The sequence below is a fragment of the Caloenas nicobarica genome, chromosome 6 (genome assembly GCF_036013445.1).
Source record: "Caloenas nicobarica isolate bCalNic1 chromosome 6, bCalNic1.hap1, whole genome shotgun sequence".
Taxonomy (NCBI): Eukaryota; Metazoa; Chordata; class Aves; order Columbiformes; family Columbidae; genus Caloenas; species Caloenas nicobarica.
In genome coordinates, this window is record NC_088250.1 from 7,166,908 (window position 1) to 7,179,862 (window position 12,955).

The 12,955-nt window shown below is 43.2% G+C and overlaps 1 protein-coding gene across 3 annotated transcripts in view; it reads right to left on the reverse strand.

Moving 5' to 3' along the window:
* The window catches only part of USP40 (ubiquitin specific peptidase 40), a 44,016-nt gene that overhangs the window by 12,378 nt on the left and 18,683 nt on the right, over nucleotides 1-12,955 (reverse strand). For 2 of the 3 annotated variants that reach the window (XM_065637828.1, XM_065637827.1), the window contains exons 17-31: nucleotides 12,313-12,439; nucleotides 11,646-11,703; nucleotides 10,918-10,971; nucleotides 10,026-10,114; nucleotides 9,279-9,365; nucleotides 8,429-8,465; nucleotides 7,411-7,475; nucleotides 6,747-6,821; nucleotides 4,214-4,340; nucleotides 3,262-3,356; nucleotides 1,983-2,101; nucleotides 1,525-1,590; nucleotides 1,073-1,283; nucleotides 839-934; nucleotides 81-175 (exon numbers count right to left, since the gene is read on the reverse strand). In XM_065637828.1, the coding sequence (XP_065493900.1) occupies nucleotides 81-175; nucleotides 839-934; nucleotides 1,073-1,283; nucleotides 1,525-1,590; nucleotides 1,983-2,101; nucleotides 3,262-3,356; nucleotides 4,214-4,340; nucleotides 6,747-6,821; nucleotides 7,411-7,475; nucleotides 8,429-8,465; nucleotides 9,279-9,365; nucleotides 10,026-10,114; nucleotides 10,918-10,971; nucleotides 11,646-11,703; nucleotides 12,313-12,439 (1,401 nt within the window). The remainder of the gene's footprint in view (nucleotides 1-80; nucleotides 176-838; nucleotides 935-1,072; nucleotides 1,284-1,524; nucleotides 1,591-1,982; nucleotides 2,102-3,261; nucleotides 3,357-4,213; nucleotides 4,341-6,746; nucleotides 6,822-7,410; nucleotides 7,476-8,428; nucleotides 8,466-9,278; nucleotides 9,366-10,025; nucleotides 10,115-10,917; nucleotides 10,972-11,645; nucleotides 11,704-12,312; nucleotides 12,440-12,955) is intronic. The other variant, XM_065637830.1, reaches the window with a different exon arrangement.

The following is a 12,955-nucleotide window of genomic DNA, read 5'->3' on the forward strand; positions in this document are numbered from 1 at the left end:
TTATCCAGGTATCGAGTGAGTCGAAACATCAAAGACCAGTTTGCATATTTTCAAGAAAAATACATGTAAATACTCAATACCTTTTCTTTTTTTCTAATGCAAGCTGCCTTTGTTTCTCTTTTCCAACATCATCTCTCACTGTGCTGAAGTCCTTAGTGTCATCGAGGAGAAGGTTCTGTGGTGAAAAAGGATTTGGCAGGTGAAAATTAAAAGCTCAAACTATTTCCCATATGTTGCTCAGTTTACACAATTAATGGACAGAGCATTTCCTCTAACTAGTTTTACAGCAACTAACTTCAAGCTAAGTGGAAAAGACTCAATAAGGCAAAAAAAAAAAATGTAGACTCCTCTGTTTAGTTACTCCATTTAACAAGGAATTTGTCTTATTTGAGATTTCTCGCCATAATTTAAGGCTTCACAAAAGGACGTCAGACTTTTCGCCTACTGCTTTAAAAGCCAGAGAGTATGTATGTTCTTCCAGAGGTGTCCTAAATAAGCCTTATTGCTATTTCAGAGCTCGACATGCTGCTGTGTGATTCTGCCTTTAAAACATTAACACATCTGCAATAATTCTTTGGAAAACGTAACGGGTTTAAATTTACAATATGATTTTTAAAGGGCAGCACTCTTGGATTTTACTCCAAGTTGGAAAAAAAGAAGAAAAAGCACTAGTAGCAACAACTTTCCTCTCCACACGACGCACTGTTGAGATCCACACACCAGTACTTTCATAAAGACGTAGCAGGCTGCAGGAAAACCAGGAAGAAATCAAGATACTGCAAAGGGGACAGTGTCTGAACCTAATCCTTGTGCAACAATTAAAGCCAGGTTGGTTTACCTTCACCCCAATGACGTCTCCGTCTTTCAGGTGATAAGGCGCTGACTGTAAACTCTCCTGTTTTTTCTTCCGCTTCCTCTTTGAAATCTGCTGTGTCTGAATTAAATCAAAGCAGAAGATTGGTACGCGGCAGATTTCGGAAGTCTCCTGAAATACATTTGCTCAAGAACTGTGGCACAAGCCAACACATACTTGTCGCAAACAACGCTTGGATTCTGCCATTCCAGATCTTACCCAGCTCGATATTGGCAGCCACTCAAATCTGTCGGGGAAGTATTTGGCTATTTCAATTTTATCTACAGGGAGACAATAGTGAGAAGCCACTCGCTGCCTCAGTGCCCAGGCCGTGCACTCTTTGGAGATGTCCCACACCAAATCCGTGGAGTCATAGTAGTCCCTCTCCCCTGGGATGCCCATCTGGACTCGAAGCAGCAGCTCACGGGGGCTGTCAGCAGGAAGAGAAAACAGACCCTTCTTGTGAGTCCTGCTTTCAGAACCCAGAATTCCCAGTTTTCACTCCCTCCTGCCCTCCCTGATTTTTCTTTGTGGAAAACAAAAAAATCAGCCCAAGTCTTCTTGCATCCTGATATCTGTAATCCTCACAGACAGTATTTAAGTTAAAAGCTGCTCAATTAAGTCTCATCTCAAATGCATTGCTGTAAGAAATAAGGACCTTGAGATCCTACCCCAAATGCTCTTCTTTTTGCAAAGGTTCGATGCAGATTTCCACTCTGGCACCCAGCTTATAGTGGCTGGAAACAAAACAAAGATTATACACATGTCCAGTCATCTATTTCAAGTTCCCGAGAAGAAAAATCACAGTTCTAGTACATCTGTTCTTATCTGGAAAACCAAAGCAAGAGGCTATTGGAACAAAAATGAAAAACTCTCAGACAAAAAGAAAAATTGCATTTAAAAACACCTAAAATAAAACTCAGCTGAATAAGCATGGTACAACCTGCTTATGCTCACAGCTCCCCCTCCCACATAAAAAAAAAAGAAAAATGCTCACCATTAAAGTAACCAGAAATGAGCTTTCTGTTGGCATTTGACTGAGCTCATTATTTCCCCACCAGTCCATCCCACAACCCATCAACACTCGGCCCGTTGCAAATGCTGCCTGAGCGTTCAATAAGATACCTACTTGAGTTGCTGCCTGTTGTTCCGTAAGAGCTTGCCTGGGCGCTTACTGTCCACTGTCCATGCTCTGAGAAACGAGGGCAGCGGGACAATCTGCTCCTGGCAGCACGGTAAGGTCAGAGCCTGAAAAAAGAAATGTTTCTTCAATAACTGCAGCGGCCAGTCTCCTTGGATAAAAAGAAAACCGCTTCACTAATTCTCAATGCCATCCTGAAGCAATCGCAAATAGGGCAAGGTGCTTGTGACTTACGGGTAGTGGCCATGATCGACATATTGGCTTTTCAACCTCAAAGCAAGTTGGACTTCACTCCCTCCCAACATTTCTCAACTTAACTTATGTTTCAAAAGTACTGATTTTCTTTTTTCAGCCAAAATTTGTGTACCCGGGAGGGAATGAAGCTGACAGAATCATTACCCCAATCTCTAGACAAGTGCTGAGCAAGCTCCTTTAAGCCCTTCTCAAGGACACAACACTCTTTCCATGCTAAGACAATTCTCCTTGGTCACAAGATGCAAATGGTCAGTTTTTCATAGGGATAGTTTGGCAGAGACTGAAACTGAAGTCGTACCCAAAAGAGTAAGTGTTGGTATGGATCAGGATCCAATGGGATGTCCTTTCCCAGGCAGTTTAAGTACAACAACCAACTGGCTAAACAATAATGAGCCTTATAAAAGGATTGTTTTCTCTCGTGTTCTCCTTTTGGGTGGGGTTTTGATTTGTTTGGTTTGGGGTTTTTTAGTATATTAATATCATACTTTTATAGTTTAAAAAAAGCATTAAAAGGCACCTTAGTTTCTAGCTAAAGAAACTAAGCTGTACCTTCCTGAATGACAATTGTGACCTTCTGTGCATCGAAAGCAATTCTTTCCTCATAAAAACCAAAACCAAAACAAAAGACGACGCAGAAAACTAATACAGGAACAATGTGGAAATGGAAAGTGGCTTTTTAGGAAGTGCTTGTATGTGTGTGCTTCTCATGAAGGATTTTTACACTGTGAAGTAAAGAGAGGGCTGCAAGCCAAAGTTCCCCATGAAGTGCAACAAGGCTTTTGCAGGTCAGGACACATGACAGGTAGAACGGCAACTGCAGGGGACATACTAAGGAAGTCTCTGAGCTACGTGCTCCAACTGCCTCTTGGTACTTACCACTCAACATGGCATATAAGCAAATGCCATATCACAACATACTGGAGACAAGGGAAAAGGAAATAAAAAATAGGTATTAATAGAGCTCACTTCATCACAGTGTCGCTGTACATTTCAACACAGGAGAACATCTAACCTGCATCTTCAGATCTTCCAAAGAAGCTTCTCCTCCTATCTCTAGACTGCCAGCGTAACAAAGATCCGTGTCTGTGTGGATGCATTCTGGTGAATCTTTAGATGATGCGAGACGGGGGAGGAAGAAAGAAACAGAAGAGTCAACATGACTTTGTTGATCATCCTAAGAGATAACAGTCGCCTCAAAGTGACATTTCACTCGGAGAAGGGACCCGACCTCAATTTTCTGGGGGGAGTGCAGTTCAAGAAACGTAACATACAGTTGGTAAAAATACATTCTGTTAGTTGCCAAACAGGAAGAGTTCAAACTGATCCTGAACTGCAAATCCTGAAACTAAGACCAGTTATTCACATTGGTAAATAGCCTTAATTATTGGTTAGGACTCTAAAATGTAGAACCCGTTGCAAGGAAAGTTAAATCTGCTCTTTCCTCTGCTGCTGCTGAGATCACCAGGGGAGAAAGCAAAACTCTGAAAACGTTTGAGAGAAAACAAGAACAATGCAAAGAAACCTTCTAAAAGGAGATGGGACCTGCTCCGCAACACAACTCAGTCGTGAAGGAGGTGTCAGCAACACTGGCATTTGAAGCCAGTCACCTGTATGCTCAGTGAGTAGAGGCTTTACAATACTGCCACTGCCCTCAGCTATGGAGGAGCCACTCTATCTACTGACAAGTAAACAGCTCCTGCTTCAACATTTAATCTTACCCTTGACCATAGGCAGCTAAGGAACGTCAGAGCAGTATCATGGAGCATTCATGGCCTTGTGAAAAATAGCATCTGTCTCCCAAGTGCATCCTTTCACCATCGTCTTGCTGAAACTTGTACAGTCACTCATAGGTCTTAGAAACATTTTAAGGCTTTGGATTAACATTTTAGTTTTAACTCAAGACTGTCAGTGCAACCACAGACAAGGTGGCCATACGATTCCTTTCAAAAACTGAGCAAGCTCACCTCCCGCGGGAGACACCTGCAAAGCATCCATCTTGCAGGTCACCCCATTCACTTGCTCTTGTGCATTCTCTCCGTGTTTCCTATGACTTGAAGGCTTGAACCACCAGATGGGTATTTTCAGGAAACCCTGAAAAATGAACAGAAACTACTGGTTAGCTTATGTATTCCAAGGCAGACAAGGAAGAATTGTACCTTCATCTCAGGAAGAAGGAAAAGACTTGTTCAAATCTGAGCTTTTGTAAAGGCACAGGCATACATCTATGACCCACATCATCAGTTCTCACTTCCTACTTTTACAGGGACGAGAGTCAAAAAAATCCGGCTTCATGCAGCCGCACATCCCCATCCTGGCTCTGCTGTCATGGCATCTACGTGACAGATGCAACTGAGGGACCCTGTTGTCTGAGGATCTGGACACGGATACAACCCTGCCACAGCAAGCTGGATTCATCTAAGCTCTCCAGCTGCGATGCTGCTCTGCCACTTCAAAACCTCCTGGTTTTTTCTCCTGAGCAGGAGGCTTGCTTGCTTTCAGATGCAGCTCTGAACTCGGCTATTAACAGCCAAGGCACTGCTGCCCTAAGCTCCTCTCCTACATTTTTCTTCTGAGAACAAATGTATTAAAAAGATCTGGTGTTCCTGTAGGAAGTTTGATTCACCACGGACTTGCTAAGATCCATGTTGCCTGCTCAAAGTCTTCTAGCCTTCTGTTTCAACTTACAATTCCCTCTACTTCAGGACACAGAGCAGGGCTACGGATCCAGGTTTTCCCATGCCTCTCGTATGTGCTCATTAAGACAGCAACTGAGGAAAATGTGCCAGGGTGTGAAGACGGCCACTTGCATGAGATTTTGCCTATGCAGGGCAAAAATCTGAGCTTTAGGTAATCCATACAGGGGGTAAAGGTCAGATGCTTTAAGAACAATATTTGCCAAGAACTCAAACATTTATTGGATGAACTGAAAATCTTGTAATACTGTGTCTCCGCAGAAAAGCTTCAGCACGAGAATCACGGAAGCACAAAGCAAGTGAAAAGACGAGTTCAGAGGGAAGGGGGAGGGCAGTCCCTGGGCCCGAGGGGCAGCAGAACGGCACAGGGAGCCAACGCCAGGAACGGGGCCCTCAGCCCCCCAGTCTCCTCCTTCTCCCACATTAGGGCACGTTTCAGGCCCCTCGACTCCCAAAACAGCCACCTTTGGCCACACGCGTCACCATCCAAGTGAAGTCACAAACCACCTCAGCACGTTCTGTTCCGAGCCCCGTCAGTACAGGGACAGTTGGCCCAGAACTCGCCGAGCTTTGAGGTTCTCTCACGGCAGCAATGGCTGGTGCCAAGGGTTCTCACCGCAGCAAAGCGGGCGGCTGCTCACATTTGAGCCGGAGAAGAGAGATGTGGCTGCAGGGACCGTGGAGGAAGAGGAGGCCGTGTCGGAGGGGAGGCACCATCAGCCACGTGGGAGCGATGGCCAACGCTCCTGAGGCTGATGGTGTGGAGCCAATGGAGGTGGATCCACCCCAAGACCAAGAAGAGCCGATGGAAGTGGATCCGCCCCCAACGTGGCTCCCCTGGCACCACCACACCGTGCCAGGGCTCCCCTTCAAGACACTACGCCGGCACCAGCGCGCCCGGCGAGCGTGTCGCTGCTGGCACAGCCTCTACGCCTGGCGTTAGCTGGGTGCGCAACCTCCACGGCAGCCACCCTGCAGCCTCAGCCCTTCCACCGCCTGGCAGGCAGCAACCGTCTTGTGGATCGCCATGAGCGGCGTGAGCCCTTCTCTCCCACCCTCCCACCCGCTTCCCTCCCCTCACCCCTCCCGACCGGGTGCCATCTCCTCGGCTCTGAGGCCCAAGAAAAGGGGAGCAGAAGACAAGGCTTCCACCCGGCCGCTGCGCCGAGGGGACGGGCGCCCTCCCTCTGAGGCCATCAAGGAGGTCCCCAGGGGCCTTGACTTGTAGTTCCTTCAGTCTGAGGAAAAGGGCGGTGGAAGGTGAAGCCTGACCTTCCGCAGCAGCGCACGAAGAAGAGCAATGGGTCAAGAAAAGAGGGCAGAGACACAGCTGATGTTGTGAAGAAGCGGTAGCATAAGACTTGTGCCTTCGCAACAACCTCGCGTGCCACAAATACCGATCTCCTCCAGATCTGTTAACGTGAACGCACTTCTAGGCAAAGACGCTGCAATGGGCAAGCCCCTTACCGCCCAAGTTGAAAGAACAATATAGATAGACTAAGAATATTCTAAACGTTTGAAATGAACCTCCACACACTCCTAGACAAATCCGCTGCCATTGCCAAGCCTCTTACTACACAAGTTGAAAGAAGAATAGATAGACTAGGAATATTAGAAGTGTTTGAAATAAAATCTTTAAAACTCCAAAAAGCATTATTCATTATTACAGACTAGAGTTTTTCAACTGAAATATTTCTAAAATGAGCAAGAGAAAAAAACAAACAAATAAACAAACACACTACTCTCATATTCACATCTCCAGACACTGCCAAGAAACTAAACAACACCATCTCTCTTCTTTTACCTTTGGTGGAAGCTTTCCTTCCATTATAACCAACGTATCTCCTCTGCAAACATTAAGTTCCTTCAGAGTGGCGTTCTGTAGGAAGAGAAAGCACAGCATACTGGTGAGGCTACACTTTCCGGTGCTTTGTTTGCTAAAATACATGCTGGTGGTTATTTAAGGCGCGCACGCCAAAAGTGCAAAGTGTTTTGCTTTTCCATCAAAGGGCACAGAAACATCCATTTAGCACCCAGCAGCTGCAGACGGCTTTGCAGCAGCACACAGTGCTGCACCTACAGGAGTCTGCTCTGCAGCAGCCTGCTGAGCTCTGCATTTCCTTTGCACATCTGCAGCTCAACAGCTGCCACCTCATGCTTCTTTGTAGAAGTATCTTTAATGCACGGGAAGCCCAGACTTTAGAAGAAAAAAACCACCTATGGAGGGAGAGCTGAATCCTAGTCCCTGAAAATAAGAGGCAGGTGCACAAGATTTACATTTTACCCATGGGCACCCCAACACTGCCTTCATAAGGCCCTGTGAAAATAAAACAATGTGTGTACTAATGTAGCACACGCAAAACCACCACCCATTTGCTTTACTGCAGCTCTCTTCAGGGAAAGTCTCTACGGCAAAATGAAGTCAATAGACTACGGCATGATTCAAGTCAAACACAGGATCCTCTTACTTCCTGACTTAATGCTTCCCCCGCTTCATAGCACCAGTCCATCCTTCTCAAATGCCAGTTGTCACCTAACAAAAACAAAAACATACATATGGAAAACTAATTAGTCCCCAACGCTGCTTTGAAAAAACATTTCCAAAACCTGAATCAGCATTAAGAGGTTCCCTTGCTTGTTTCTTGTTTTCCTAACACCACTCTGACAAACTGAACCATGTACCACCTTCACATCCTTCCCCAGGTTATGTTTATTTCAAGACATTATTAACTACTTCAACTCAGCTGTACATGTACCAAGGGTACAATAGTTAATTTTTACTTGGGACAGTCCATGTATATCCTGACAGGAATGTCTTTCAGGTGAACTTCTACGGTTTTTGGCACGTGGCTGAACTTGCAGCCATCGCTCCACTGTAACACAAATTCAGTATTAAATGAATGTTTAGAACGAAAGCCGGAAAACAACGCCACCCCAAGTCTCTTCTCCTCCTTCCTCCCTGTCAGCATCAGTGGCAAGAGCTGTTCAGCCAGGAAATTCACATGCCATGCTAGTGCTGCCTATTTCTCCTCCTCAATCCTCACATAAAAGCTTAGTAACGAGAACTGCTATCACTCAGATTCCCAAATAATGACCAACTATGGTCTCATTTTGAATAGCTTGTTTTTGCAAAGAAAACCAAAATTATTTTTTACAGTTAATCTCATGCACTGGTACCCACAATGATAGAAAATCATGTCAAAGCAGCCAAACTCCTCCAGCTGCACATGCACCAGGCAAATAGTCTAGGAACTGTGGGTTTTGCCATATTTTGATTAAATATAAAGCTTTAAACCGATTTTTGAGAGCAACTGCACAGCCAGCTTTTATCACAGCAAGACTGCAAGTTTATCATTCTTTCCCCTCCTCACATTACAACAGCACATAGATCATTGTAATAAACTTAACGACTTTCAAGTTTTACGGCAGCAAGAGCTGTCTTAGAAATCTGGAAATTTCTTTAAATAACACCACAATAGAACTAACCTGATAATCCAGCTTTTTCCAGCATTAAATTTAGACACTGAAAAAAAAAAAACCACACATACAGTGAGACTTGTCTCAACACATAGGTTGCAAAATACAAGTTTTCAGCAAATCTACACTAGAATATTCTAACATAAGAACTGAGCCACTGATCCATGGTAAATTCCTAAAAACAATGTAATTACACAAACACAGTGTATTTCAGCTATATATTAAACCCTTTAAATATGAGGTTGCTTTCAGGCAAAAAATTGACTACCTCAGGTGAGTCAGCTTTTACAAACTGTTAAAAAACCAAAAGATTGTGCTGTGAGGTTGCTGCTTTACTTGAACAAATTCCGTCCCAGAGTTTGAAGATGCACCTTTTAGAACTCAAGCCTTCAAACTCAAGAGGTTCCAGCCACTACTCATTGACGCTGGGACTCCGGTCCAGAAGTCTGGCCTGGCAGTAGCCAGAACTGCTTCCTCGGCTCTGCCCACAGCTCTTCCCAACCCCTCTCACTCCAGTTCTGTGCATTCAAAGTTGCATGAACTAGAACACAACAGAACGGTGGCCGTCTCTGCCGTGAGTGCAGATCACTCCGAGCACTGCTGTGTATAACAGGAGCGGCGAACCACACGCGAAGCAGTCGGGCTGTGTTCATCCTTGGGGAAAAAGCAAGGATGTCTCTTTACTACTTGGGGAAAGATCAAGGCGTTCTTCCCTGCTGGCCTGTTGGGGCTGAAATGCTTCCTTTGCCTCGGTGTCTCCTGATGACCTGAAGTGACACACGGGGATAATAAAAAGTTCTCCAGGAGCAGCAGACCTGACCCTGGCATGACAAAAGCTTTTAAAAGCAGACAGACTTACCTCTTTGACAGAGGCAGTCTCTTCCACAACTATCTCCATCTCAGGGCTTGCATTTTGGTCACTCCCAACAATAAAATACAGGAAGAGCTAAGGAAGCAAGTACAAGCTATCAGAATACATATTTAAGTATGGAAATACTGCGAAATAACACCCCCTAATGTGCACACACCAGCTACCGCAAACCTGCCATCAGTCAAACACCACAAACTCCTTTGGGTTAAAGCAAATAATCTAAGGAGGACAAACAGAGGAGCACATGCAATTGAGTTATGGTCATCAGTAGATGTTCATTAACTATCTGCACACACACTTAGCCTGCTGCATATAAGAGAGAAAACCTGCTGGGACTCTCATCTTTAGAAATATACAACTATTTTTTCTCTTCCATATTTAAAACTTGTATATATCAAGAACAATATCTCCCTTTTCTTACTTTGTGCTCTTTACAAAAGTATATACACAGAGCACCAAAGCTGAACAACCACAAACAGACGAATGATAAATGATTTACCACTAGTCAAATGAGCTATATTAACTGGTCATGTATATGTTCTTGGCCTTCTGCAACCAAGATAAATGGTGTGAGCCTTCATGCCGATATGTATAATTCTCAGCGTCACTGAGCATTTATTCCTATGCCATTTACAACCATTAAAAGAGTAAAAAGAAGATTACATGAAACATTGGGAAATGAAAACAAAGCAGAAAAGCAGCATGAGACTCTCTTCAGTCACAGCACTACTATACCTGAGTGGACGTTGGAGCTTTCCCATGACACAGCCCTAGCAAGCTTCCCATTTTCAGTTCTGCTTCCTTGACAGTATAATCCTCAGGCACTTCAGGGAGGACAAAAATACAGAGAACATCATAAGCTGATGCTTGCTGAAAGTATCTATTCTATTATGCTGCTTTTTAGGGTAAGATAAACATGTCCAGTGACATTTAGAGAACTTCATGTCCACAGCATTGATATCGGATCTGTTAGCATCCTATGACCAGAGCAAAGAAACATTTGTACAACAGTTCCTCCCCACCACCCCACTTGTATATGGGGTGACAGAAGAATTTAGGTTGGAATGGATCTTCGTAGGTTGTCTGGTCCAAACCCCTGCTCAGAGCAGAACCCACCCTGATGTCAGATTGGTTCACTCTGGACTTTTTCCAGTGAAGCTCTGAACACCTCCAGGGATGGACATTTTCCAGCCTCCCAGGGCTCCCTGTCTACTGCTTGACTACTCCACTACCACACTTTATGATTCAACACAGATCATTTAGAGAGTTTTCAATTTATAAAGTAAGTATTGGGAAAAGAACTTTGTTAATTTCGAGTCTTGAAGCACATGGCCAGGGGTCAATACACAATGGCAGGTATGCTAATGAGTTTTACTCATTAGGGATGCAAGTAATAAAACGAAGCTGAACATTTAAGTTTAACCTCTAACTTTGTATTGGTACTGTTAATAAATAGTAAAACCGGTGGAAAAAAACCAAAACAAAAAACCCCACACAGCTGCTCCAGTTAAGCCTGAAAATTAGTGGAGTTATATATGTGTGTACTTCTCCCAAGGAAGGACAAAGGGAAGCTGAAATTCTCCCAACTGAACATCTTACTGAATGTTGATTAAATAAGCAAATTTACCTGGAGACAGAAGTTTCCCATTTCCGCTGACGGGTCTAAGACAGCTGTCATTTGCTGTAACAAAAAAGGGCAGGAAAGAGACAGATGTATTAAGTAATTCAACTAGGGAGAAATTTGGCTCAGAAGTTTAGACAGATAACGTATTTAAGATTAATGACAACAACAGGTTTATCATAGAGGCCTTGCTCTGGAGGTATTACAGCAAAAGTACAATTGGAGAGAGGTGCCTAGAGATTTCATGAACAGTCTGTTTTTGTCCTTTCAGTGAAAGATTACTTTCTCTTTGAAACCGGCTGTTATCCACAATCAGGAAAATACTACAAAACTGACCAAGTGCTTCCAAAGGTAAAGACATCAGCAAAAACTTTAAAGAAAGAAAACTGGAATGTCTTAAAGAAAGAAATAAGGCTAAAAAAACCCCTACTTCAATTCTGAGTGTAATAACTTTAGTAAGATGACATGATAATTCCTACTAAAACAGCTTCTGAAAATAAGAGCTTCAGGAAATATATTTTAAAAAAGACTTACACCGACTTTTTAAGTTAGGAAAAATAGTAATTTTATTCAGAATTAGATGAATTTGAAGTCCTCTGCACCCTCTTTATTTTCAAAAAAAGCACCTAACAGCAGTGGATTTGTTGTTTTGAACAGTCTGATGCAAAAAGCAGAAAGTCAGCCAGTAAATTCTAACATTATCAGATCTAAAAGTAAAGCTGTTGAACACTTACCTAGTTCCTCCTCTAGCTGAAGCTCCCGTATTGCTTTCATTTTGATATCTGACATCACCTGAAAGAAAGCAATATTAACATCTCTAATATAGAATGCCAGTAACACACCTGCTGTTCAAATGCCAGCCCACAAAAGGCAGCCTTCACCTGAAATGCATCCTAGTTATGTTCTTATTTCCATTAACACTATGTTCAGGTGAGAAAACATTTCACATTATCATACCAAATAGATATAATAAGTAAATGGATTGATATCATAACACATTTGTGGCAATTTTCCCTAAAAGCAGTATTCCAAAGAAAAGAAAGTGGCATTCAATTTATGGATTTATCAAAAGACTAATTTTGCACAAACAGTAATTTTGTGAGCAAAACTACGTAGCACTTCATATTTTCTGTAACAGGAAAAAAAATCAAAAGGCAGAAAATGTACCAGAGAGGTTCACCCCTTGGGAAAAACAGCTGATTTAAGTTACCAGCATTACAGTCTTATTGCACAGCACGCAAAGTATCCCAGTAAGGGTAACTCCAAGTTGCACGCTATTCTCACCACAGAAAAATTTCATCCCTGAGGCTAAATCCACTCCTCATTCATTGGCAGACGTGCACTGGCCAAGCTTTTCAGGGAAAGAGCCTGTGTTACACCCTTGAAGAATCACATCCTTACTGTTTCAATAGTGGCAGTAATTTTAACGTGCTTCTCTTCGTCATCCTTTCTGCAGAAGTTTTTAACTTGGAGCCAGCTGATGTCATATGTAAAAGCCGTCAAATTGCCGCTTGACACGTTCACGAAGCTGTAAAAATGAGCAGTGCAAAATTCGTCAAAAACGGGAAAGTTACACATTGTCTGGGCTAGATTGCTAAATACCAAAGCTCTGAAATACATCAATAATGTCTAGGTCATTAATAGAGATGCCACATCGCAGAGTAAGAGTCAGAGGCCTCAGGCAGCATCCAGGCACCTCTGGGCTTTGTTTTAGTAACTGGCTTTCAATGGGACTGGAGCTCCTGAAGGTACTTCAGAGTCTAGGTCACTTTCTGAGGTTGGATTTAAGGCTTCTGGAAAAAAATACGGTAAAAGTATACCTAGTTATAACTAAAACTTGAGATTTTTCTCTCTCTCCTTGCTACAGTACATATATACAGCAACAGTCCTTGGTGAAGAACCCTCTCACTGCTTGATCCAATCTCAATTTGTCAGTGCTGTTTCAACTAGGAAATCAGAATTTACGTAACAAGCACATATACATGTCTCTGAAAAGAGGAACCTAACCTCAGGGCCATACACTGGGAAAGTAAATGAGACCAGA